General features: G+C 35.9%; 2 protein-coding genes across 6 annotated transcripts; one reads left to right on the top strand and one right to left on the bottom strand.

Moving 5' to 3' along the window:
- Positions 1 to 526: 526 nt before the first annotated feature.
- med29 (mediator complex subunit 29) lies at positions 527 to 3,940 on the bottom strand. Of its 2 annotated transcripts, XM_079887028.1 has the most exons (5): positions 3,919 to 3,940; positions 2,209 to 2,401; positions 2,054 to 2,124; positions 1,027 to 1,111; positions 527 to 909 (listed from the first exon to the last, which is right to left on the bottom strand). In XM_079887028.1, the coding sequence occupies exons 2-5, from the start codon at positions 2,365 to 2,367 to the stop codon at positions 685 to 687; spliced, it is 540 nt and encodes a 179-aa protein (XP_079743154.1). In that variant the 5' UTR covers positions 2,368 to 2,401; positions 3,919 to 3,940; the 3' UTR covers positions 527 to 684. The 2 variants fall into 2 exon arrangements, with proteins under 2 accessions (XP_079743154.1, XP_079743155.1); XM_079887029.1 differs by lacking the exon at positions 3,919 to 3,940 and having other exon boundaries at positions 2,209 to 2,469.
- Positions 3,941 to 4,050: 110 nt separating this feature from the next.
- On the top strand, positions 4,051 to 10,259 carry rrp8 (ribosomal RNA processing 8). 4 transcript variants are annotated; one of them, XR_013822861.1, is made up of 10 exons: positions 4,051 to 4,139; positions 4,313 to 4,407; positions 4,488 to 4,755; positions 4,836 to 5,111; positions 5,211 to 5,823; positions 6,910 to 7,039; positions 7,127 to 7,233; positions 7,345 to 7,441; positions 9,667 to 9,747; positions 9,925 to 10,044. XR_013822861.1 is itself a non-coding variant. In XM_079887024.1 (9 exons), the coding sequence occupies exons 2-9, from the start codon at positions 4,324 to 4,326 to the stop codon at positions 10,036 to 10,038; spliced, it is 1,689 nt and encodes a 562-aa protein (XP_079743150.1). In that variant the 5' UTR covers positions 4,051 to 4,139; positions 4,313 to 4,323; the 3' UTR covers positions 10,039 to 10,259. The 4 variants fall into 4 exon arrangements, 2 of the variants coding, with proteins under 2 accessions (XP_079743150.1, XP_079743149.1); XR_013822862.1 differs by having other exon boundaries at positions 4,051 to 4,128; positions 4,836 to 5,823; positions 9,925 to 10,011; XM_079887024.1 differs by lacking the exon at positions 9,667 to 9,747 and having other exon boundaries at positions 9,925 to 10,259.
- The last annotated feature ends 17 nt before the right edge of the window (positions 10,260 to 10,276 follow it).

Below are 10,276 nucleotides of genomic sequence, written 5' to 3'. Positions count from 1 at the left end.
AAAATGAAAATGCTGTCCTCATTTACTCACCCTCATGTTGTTCCAAACCTGTATGACTTTGTTTCTTCTGCTGAACACAGAAGAAGATATTTTGAAGAAAGTCGGTAACCAAACGACTGATGGACCCCATTGACTTCCAGTAGGAAAAAAAAAATACTATGGAAGTCAATGGGGACCAGCAACTGTTTAATTACCAACCTTCTTTAAAATATCTTCTTTTGTGTTCAGCAGAAGAAAGGAAACCATACAGGTTTGGAACAACATGAGGGTGAGTAAATGAGGACAGCATTTTTATTTTTGGCTGAACTATCCCTTTAAATTTCTAAAAATATAATTAAAACTAATTATGAAATATGAAAACAATTTAAGCTAATTCAAAATATTAATAAATAGTTCCAACAGTATACATAAAAAAAAAAAAAACGCAAAAAAAGATGAGTTAAATGTGTGAGATATCTTTATAGAAACTAAAGAGATAGGACCAGTACTATCAAAATAGTAGATTATAAGGCACGAAAACACACACAACCTTTCAAAAATACTCATTTTAATTGTAGAAGTACATTTGTCACAGTAGTAAATAGACAAACAGAATTGAAAATACCAAAAAAATATATTCTTCAATCAGCTTTAAAGATATGCAAAACACAAACAAAAAAGGAAGCTACACAGAATTGCCAGCTACTAATTACAAGCTCCCTGACCTTTCCCAGCAATCTTTTTTGAACACTCTAAAAGAGCATTATGAATGTCTTTAGCACATGAAATCTGGGACTTTATCATACTGAGGTACTGAGAGTAAGATAGAGACTCGGTTTGCACCGTGTCTGGCTTGGTGGCTGTAGGTACGAGATTTGGAGAATGCTTTGTGCTGTCGATGCTCTGTGAGAGGCACTCGTGGGCCAGCCGCTGCAGAAAAATAAATGTGTTCGTGTTAAGAAGTTGAGCCATGATTTAAATCGAAATCATCAATTTAATAAAATATAATTGAATGGCATGTTCAACAGAAACACAACAATTCCTTACCAGGCAGAGTTCCAGTTGATCACAGAGAGCATAAAACTCTTCTAAACTTTTGTCAAACCGCTGAACTGCTGCATCATTACCTTTCCTACAATATGAGAGGGGAAATATATATTATATATATTTTTTTATAATATATTATAAAACTTGTGTTATGCAACCATAAAATTATCCGTAATACATATGTACATGTGAAGACTTCAGATGCAAAAACCTCTAAGTCCGCCTGACTTTTTTTATTTTTAAATGAGCCTTTTTATCAGGCTACTATGTTTAGGTTCAGTAATTGCACTTACATGGCAATGAAAGGGTTATTAATCAGTTATTGAAATGCCTTAATTTCAGACATGTTATAGATAAGAGTAGAATTAAAAACGCTTTTTTTATGAGGTTTTTGCATCTGAAGTCCTTCACACACACATTTATACAGTCACACACACACACATACACACACACACACACACACACACATATATATATATATATATGTGTGTGTGTGTGTGTGTGTGTGTGTGTGTATGTATGTATGTATGTATATATATATATATATATATATATATATATTAGGGCTGTCAAAAGATTAATCGCATCCAAAATATCCAATTTGTTTTTAATAATATATGTGTGTGTACTGTGTATAATTAAATTTGTATATATAAATACACACACATGCATGTATATATTTAAGAAATATTTGCATACATATACTGTATATATATTTATATAGTTTATATTATATATAAATATAATTTTTTTATATATAAATAACACATTTTTCTTAAATATATACATGCATGTGTGTGTATTTATATATACAAATTTAATTATACACAGTACACACACATATATTATTAAAAACAAACTTTTATTTTGGATGCGATTAATCATTTGACAGCCCTAATATATATATATATATATATATATATATATATATAAATACACACATACATACACACACACACACTCCCGAGATCTTTCTATCAATTGACAATTATAACAGGCTACAGAAAGAATTTAAATGGGATCTTACTCTGTTGTTCTTAAGCCGTTGTCAATAGCAGTATTATGCCCAAAATTTAATGAAGCAATGGTCATGACATTCTGAAAACATAAAATTGTAAATGAAAGTGAGTTTCTGTCTCGAACAAGTACTGTTAATTTCTCAATGAAATACACCAAACAAACCTGTAAACTATCTTTGAGCAATGGAATCAGCATTTTGAATCTGTGAACGGGGTCAAAATCTTGCTGTTGACTGAGCTGTTGAGCTTGCGGTTGCTGTAAAACAGCCGGTTGCTGAACGCCCATCTGAGCATTGTTGGTGTTCATCTGCTGCGACGCCATTGTTGATAGTAAACTCGACCACTTCCGCTTGAAGCTACAGCAACGGATGTGAACAAATCAAGCGGCAAACGTTGCTAGCAAGTAACGTTAGCTGTTGTCTAGACAAAAAAAAGTCTTCTCACAAGAAGACAGAGGCGCGTTCATTCTGTGGGGATATCTGCGAAGTTAATCTTTCACATTAAAGAATCGAAATGATTGTTACATGACATAATCCGTTGTCTTTCTGCACTACAAAGGATTAACTCATTCTGATCAGCGCTGAGAAAAGTAACAGGAACCACGTGATAATGCGCTACTACAGAAGAGGGCTAGACGATCATTTAAACACGCAAATCTAACATTAAAAAACTTAAGTCAGTAGGCTCCAAATATTCAACAAAGAATTTTAAAAGATAGAGAATTTTTTTTTTAGATGCATAGCCTACATTACCAAAATTTCCATTCAAGTGGCTTATTCTATTTCCGTAGTCCATGTTTAAAATATTAATAGCAGTTGATTGCTGAATCGTTGTCAAGGGTTGAATAAAATAAGGTTTTCAGAAAGAAAAGAATAGGCTTAATTTATTAATTATATAAAAATGAATTAAATCACTCAGTTTATCTCACCACGTTGTCATGCGAACAACCAGTAACGAGCTTGAGTTACTTGAGCGTTTACAGCAACACTGGTTATTTTCAATTCATACATGATGACAGTAATAACGTAAAATATTTGAGTCAGATTAATTTAGTAACCGCTATTGTTTTTGATTTGCTAAAATGAACCGGCTCATTTTATGTCGTTTGGGTTCAGGACACTGCGTATATTATATGTTATATATTAAGTATGTATAAGTTATCAGATTTAGATTTCTCACAATAAATAATGTAACGGAGCAGATTTTTGATTACAGTTGTTGCATAAACCACGCTGGAATCAACTTGGGTAAAATGAAAACAAATGGCGCCATCTAGAGGAAAATCTGTGACAACGCGCTGAACTATTCTCATAACTTTATAGAGACTCGCGCAATTTTTTTTCTTCTTGATGATGGAAATTCGAGACTATACACAATCTGCTTAAAATGTGATGGGGACACACGACACTCATAGCCGTGCGAAGTTTGAACGGAATGATCGGGTTTCACTGCTATTATTTTGATTCATTAAAAAGAACTCTTCAAAAGAACCGACTCGCGGAAATGACTCGGGCTCCCCCTCGCTAGTTGCTACCATAGATAAACAGAATAAAGGCCATAATACCTTTATTATGTACATATATGGTCGCTACAACCAAAGACTATACGAATCTAAGTGTTAAAACCTGGTTAAAACACGGTAATAATGACTTTAGTTCATTAGTTAAACTTGCAACCAGCGTCCGAATTTGTTCACTCTCTACCCATATAATGGACCGTGTGTCATGAAATCCTGATTCATTGAAACGAACCGTTCGAAAGAACCGACTCGCGGAAACGAGTTGGACTCCCCATTACTACAACCGTAAACTGTTAAAAGCATAGACTGTAAAAAAGAGAAAAAAAAGAAAAAAAGTAAGAACACAGTAATTACATTGGTTTCAGTTCATTAGTTAAACTTAACATAACCAGCTTCCAAATTCGCTCACTTTCTGCCAATATAATGGACCATGTATCATTTACTAGTGAAAGATTGAGCGCATTTAAACAGCAGCTTCCCAGTAGAAAGGAAGTTGTCACGGTAACCCGGATGTACACAAAAACACGTGTCGGTGCTTTGCGCGTGAGAGAGAGGGAGTGAGATGTAAGTACAGCGTAAACGTAAATTAATCTGAAATTAGTTGTGGATTACTACTGTCGTATGTTTTTGGGCTGTGTGAAAATTAATTTCTTCCAACAGCACGATCAGTTTTACCATCTGACCAGATAAGCAGTCACATGACTGTACACTGTTACATTGCTTATAAACTTATTATCACGGTTTACAGCGTTTGCAATCATGTTTGCTGAAGAGGAATGGACTGATTTTCCATCAGCAGATGGATCATCTCACACTGTTAAAGTGTCTCCTGCCCCCTGCAAGGTATTATTATTTTTGTCCCTTATTTAATAGAGGTTTGTCACTTGAATTAAATTTTTCACCTGGCACTTTTATCCCAACAGGATAAGTCTGTGGCTAAAAAAAGTCTTTTGAGAACCTTGCAAACGTTGGGGTCAGTTCCTAACTGGGAAATTGAGAAAGTTTTTGAGGATAGTGACGAGGAGAAAAACGCCTCTCCTGCAGTCCAGACAACAAAAAAGAAAAGGTGCAAAAAGCGTAAAAGAAGGTCTAATGCTGATAATGAAGGGAAGAAGCAGGATAAAGTAGATTCACCTGAAACGCCTACGAAGAAGAAGCAGAAGCTAATGAAGAAGGCCGTGAAAGGAATAAGTAAGAGCATGTGCTACTAATTTTATTTGTCCACCATCTTGAACATTACTGACCTTTTTCACATCAATTTGTGTTTGCAGGTTCTAAGGTGTCACAAGAGTCCAGAAAAGATAAGAATGAAATATACATAAAGAAAGAATGCCCTCTGTTGGAGGAAAACGAAAGTCAAGCAGAGACAAAGCTAAGCAGAAAGCAGTGGAGGAACAAGATGAAGAACAAAAAGCGGTCTAAGAACAAATATCTTACGAAAACGACAGGTGTCGATGATGCCAATATAAAGAAGGAACCCTTAGTACAAACACAGGACATCAACAAATCCAAGAAAGTGCAGAAACAAAAGTCCAAAAACCTGACAGGTGTCGAAGAAGCCAATATAAAGAAGGAACCCTTAGTTCAAACACAGGACATCAGCAAATCCAAGAAAGTGCAGAAACAAAAGTCCAAAAACCTGACAGGTGTCGAAGAAGCCAATGTAAAGAAGGAGACCTTAGTACAAACACAGGACATCAACAAATCAAAGGAAGTGCAGAAACAAAATTCCAAAAAAACGAAAAAGTTTTGTGGAAAGAATGGTATTTCCTCCGCCACAGATGATGTTGAAAATGGCAAAGACTTTAAAACAGATAAAACTTCCAGAATAGCAGATCACTCTCTCAGCAACGGTAACATCTCACATGAAGAGGGCGGAAAAGAGAAACCTTCTAAAATGATGAAAAAAACACAATTACAGGCAGAGAAATTGCGTCGTATTTTAAAGTTGAGTCATACTGATGACGGTAATAAAGCCACAGAAGAACCAAAAGGTACAAGAGTGAATTTGAAGAGTGATGAAGAGAAAATGGCAACTGACCCCTCAACTGTTTTAAGGACAAAGATGTTGAGGCAGTTAGAAGCCGCTCGATTCCGCTACATCAACGAGCTGCTTTACACGTCGACCAGTGGTGAGGCCAAACGCATGTTTCAGCAGGACCCAGAGGCCATCGCGGTTTACCACAAGGGCTACACAACGCAAGTTCAGCACTGGCCCGAAAACCCTGTGGATTCGATCATTTCCTATATTTGTCAAAAGTGAGAGAACATGCTTTTTGTTGTTTTCTTTATGTAGGATTATACACCATGTCCATATTCCAGGCCAGGATGACAGTGTCAAGATTCATCAGGCTCAAATTGTAAAAGAATGTTTGGGAGGAGCATGAAGAATCATTTTCTTCTACCTCTGAGTCCAAACCTTAAATTCTTTGAAAGTCTTTGAGATGTGCTGGAGGAAACTTCACAGAGTCCTCGACTCTTGCATTGTCAATACAAGATCTTGACCAAAAATGTATGCACCTCTTGTGGTGTTATTTCCATCAAGAGGTGCATCATTTTTTCTTCATGCTCCCTCCCAACCATTCTTTCACAATTTGAGCCTGATGAATCTTGACATTGTCATCCTTGAATATGGTCATGATGTGTGGTCCTACATGGTTGTTTAAGAAATGAAAAGTTAAACACTCCATCAATTAGGGTTAGAAGAACTGTTGCCAAACATTTAACATGCTAGAAACATAATCATTGCAATAAGGATCCAATCATAGTCTTCTAAGCATCTAAATATATACATTTACTTATACAATTGTTTTTAGTAATAACAATAAAATCATATTTTATAATCATGTAGTATATTTTTGTAGGTATGATGTGTATGTGTATATATATATATAAACATTTTTTATTTTGCTTTATATGATCCTTTTGTCATGGCTACTATAGTTTTTTTTGTTCTACAGTTAATTGTTTGTTTTAAAACATCAGGCCAAACTTGTATCACAGGCTGAGTCCGAAATCACTATTCCCTACATTAGACTTGAAGGAGTGAATGAAAACGAGTGAGCGAATTCGGACAGGCGTTGAACGTACATCGTCTGTACACTCATTATTGCGGTGCAATGTGGGATTGAATGAGTGCACTCAATTACATCCACTATGGTTTCGGACACCACTACAAATGACTGTCCCCTCAAATAATGTCCTATTTTATGGTATAGGGGGCGATTTCAGATTCAGCCACAGTGGTCATACATGGAATGATCTTCCATGATTAAAATACAACATTTGAAGGGTTTTTTTCTTTTTGGATGTCGCTAAATAACCATGAATTTCCTTTTCTTTCAGGCCACCTTCTTTAGTTGTCGCAGACTTCGGTTGTGGCGACTGTAAAATTGCACGGAGTGTAAAGAATAAAGTACACTCTTTTGATTTGGCTCCGGTTTGTGATCTTGCCACTGCATGTGACATGGCAAAAGTAAGTTGTTATTATAGAAATAAAGCTTTAAAGATTTGTAATGCAGCCTAAATACTAAAGGCAGCACTGTGTGTTACTTTTTCACAGGTCCCGCTCCGGGATTCTACAGTAGATATTGCTGTTTTCTGTCTTTCTCTGATGGGGACAAATCTGGGAGAGTTTTTGGCAGAAGCAAACAGAGTCCTGGTGATGGGGTAACTGCCTCATATTATTGATATTAACAATTCCTTTAAAAAGTTTATTTTAAAATCCAAACCCATTGTGTGTCTAACATTAGCCCTTATATATGCTCTTTTCCAACACAGGGGTGTTCTTAAAATTGCTGAAGTGGCCAGTAGATTTGAAAACATACGTTCGTTCATTGGTGCACTGTCAAGTCTGGGCTTCAAGATAGTCAATAAGGTAATGAGCTGTTTATTTCCAGTGTACAGTACTGTTCAAAGTTTAGGGCTAGTAAGATTTTTTTTTTTTATCTATTCAGCAAGGATGCATTAAATTGATTAAAAGTGACAGATTTCTATTTCAAATGAATGCTGTTCTTTTGAACTTTCTATTTATCAGAGAATGAATTCAAAAGTTGATTACATCAAGTTTAACTAATGAACAGTTAAAGTCATAACAGTATTTTAACTCTTAGATTCGTACTGTCTTAGGTTGTAGTGAGGGGAAGGCTGAGTCATTTCCGCGAGTCGGTTCTTTTGAACAGTTCGTTTTAATGAACCAAAATAATAGCAGTGAAAACCGATCATTCTGTTCAAACTTCCCACGGCTATTAGTGTCGTGTGTCCCCATAGAAAAATGTAAATTTGACTCTTGATATGATTTGAAAATAGTCTAAGAATACTTCAGTGTTTGTACCATAACATGTACTGTACTTGTTCCTCATATTTTTGTTCACACCAAGTATGATAACTAAAATGAATAAGTATTTGTGTTGGTAGTAAAGTCCCGCTTTTTAGATCTATTGATCCTGAGTGCCTTGGCTTCATAAGTTTTTCATGAAGCAGATAGTAGTTGAAAGACTTGATAGCTGGTGATCATGATTGAGGGGCCGTTCACACAACACTTGTTTTCAACTAAAAATGGGAAACTTTTTAAGTGTTTTAGCTGTTTATTTAAAATAAAACAATGTTTTGGGGGCCTGAAAATGCAAACTTTTTGAAAACGGTTTTCAAATTGCAAGTTTTTAAAAACGATGCCGTTACTAAACCATACTACAAAAACGCGAATTTGTGAAAAATGGTGAGGCGCTTGGTGTTTCTTTACAAAGTGACACCGCCAATTACTAGGGCTGGTCCGAATACCATTTTTTGAGCTTCGAAGCTTCGGTAGTAATGAACATCGAATATTCGAAGCTTCGGAAAGAGGGGGCTGAACATATTCTTCTCTCTAATAAAGGCAGGAATCTCTATGTGTCTGTCTGTCCGTTTGCATTATTATTAGTTCGAGAACCGTTCATCCAATCGACTTCACACGGGAGTGCAGTGTCGCATTTGGTGCAATATAGATGGACACGCGAGACGCGACACATTCAGAATTTAAACTTTTAGTAAACTACAGAACAGCGCGAGCGGGAAGCGGCGCACCTCACGCGGGCAGGGCTTATATTCTCCGAAAACGGACACTGCATAGTGATATAAAACGCACACACACAGGTCTGTTAAATTAAGCAATACTTTTAAGGTAGTCTAATATTTTTCTGACTAACAAATTACTGACACAGTAAAGGGTAGATTTAAATAATTAAAAAAACTAAATTTAAATAAAGAAAAAACGGAATTTAAATAAAGAAAAAACGAAATTTAAATAAAGAAAAACGAAATTAAGTTAAATTAAAAACGAGATTAATTTAGATTGATAATAACGGGTAAAAAGGCTAATACATTTTGTTTCTATTATTCTATTTTCCACAATGTCAAAGCAACGTAGCTTAACCCAAAACACAAGCTCAGGCATGCACTTCGGTCCATACAAACTCCGCTGTTCTGCGCTCTAGCCAGAGAACACTCCCCTTTCAGGAACACTGGCGTCAGTTCTATTTCTAGCATGCACGCGTTTTCCGCGTGGCTCGAGCCGCGTCTGAGACGCGTGTCTCACGCAGGCAGTGTGCAAACTCCAACATGTTAACATGGAGCCGAAATAAAAACAGACACGCCACGCAGCCAGTGTGTCGCCGCTCACCGGCCTTATTCAAGCGCGAATGAGAACCGTTTCGCGGGGGATCCCAGGTGTGCAAAAAAAAAAAAAAAAAAAAAAAATTCGAATGTCAACTTTTCAAATCGAATACCAACCCACCGAACGATTATTCGAATATTCGGGTCCAGCCCTACCAATTACTGGCCTGGCATGCATAATGCGTTTTTATTCATTTTCGCAGATCCGTCTGAACGGGGATCATTTTGACAACGTTGTTGTCTGTATGCAAAAAATGCGAAGGGAAAAACTTTTCTGGTTTCACTTCATCGTTGTTGTGTAAACGTACGTTAATCTTCAGATGATTGTGCAAAACTCATTAAAACATTTTCTGTACAATTACTGTTCAAAACATGCGAAAAAAAAAGGACAGCTGTCAAAAAATCTATCCAATCATTAGAATAATCTCCTTAATTTTCATAAATGATTGTTAGTTGCAGGTCTAATGCTGTATTAGGGATGGAAAGTCAGGCCAACTGTGCAGTGTTGCAGACTAGGATTGTGCTGTTCTGCAAGTATGCGAATCAATAATGGAATATATTTACAATCACACTAACATAAAATGTTCTACTTCCTCAGCTTTTCAGTTAAATAATGGAGATTGCAACAGAACATAATTTATTGATCAAAATGTAGCTTCAATTTACTATATAATTAATGCAAGCCATTTATTTCCACTTATTTTTCTTTAGGACACAGAAAACAGCCACTTCTACTCTTTTGAATTCACAAAGACAGGAAAAGCACCGGAGAATGCAAAGAAAGCCGGACTTCAGCTGAAACCTTGCCTGTACAAGAAACGATAAATATGCATAAAGTAAATATTTCGTTTTTTTGGTTGGACTGTGCAGTGTGTATGAAAAGTTTTATCAGCAAATGTCCTCATGACATTGTATTTGTAACTTTTGTAAATCAATGTAACAGGAACATACATTGTATAAAAAAGGCTTTAATGTGATATTCAAAGAATTTTGTCCTTTGTGAAAATTATATATTTTCTTATGATTGGATAAAGCATTTACCTGCGAAACAAACTGACTCGAT

Source organism: Squalius cephalus (genome assembly GCF_949319135.1).
Source record: "Squalius cephalus genome assembly, chromosome: 11".
NCBI classification, from domain to species: Eukaryota; Metazoa; Chordata; class Actinopteri; order Cypriniformes; family Leuciscidae; genus Squalius; species Squalius cephalus.
The sequence above is the reverse complement of the archived record's forward strand: the minus strand, read 5'-3'. Positions and strand labels throughout refer to the sequence as shown.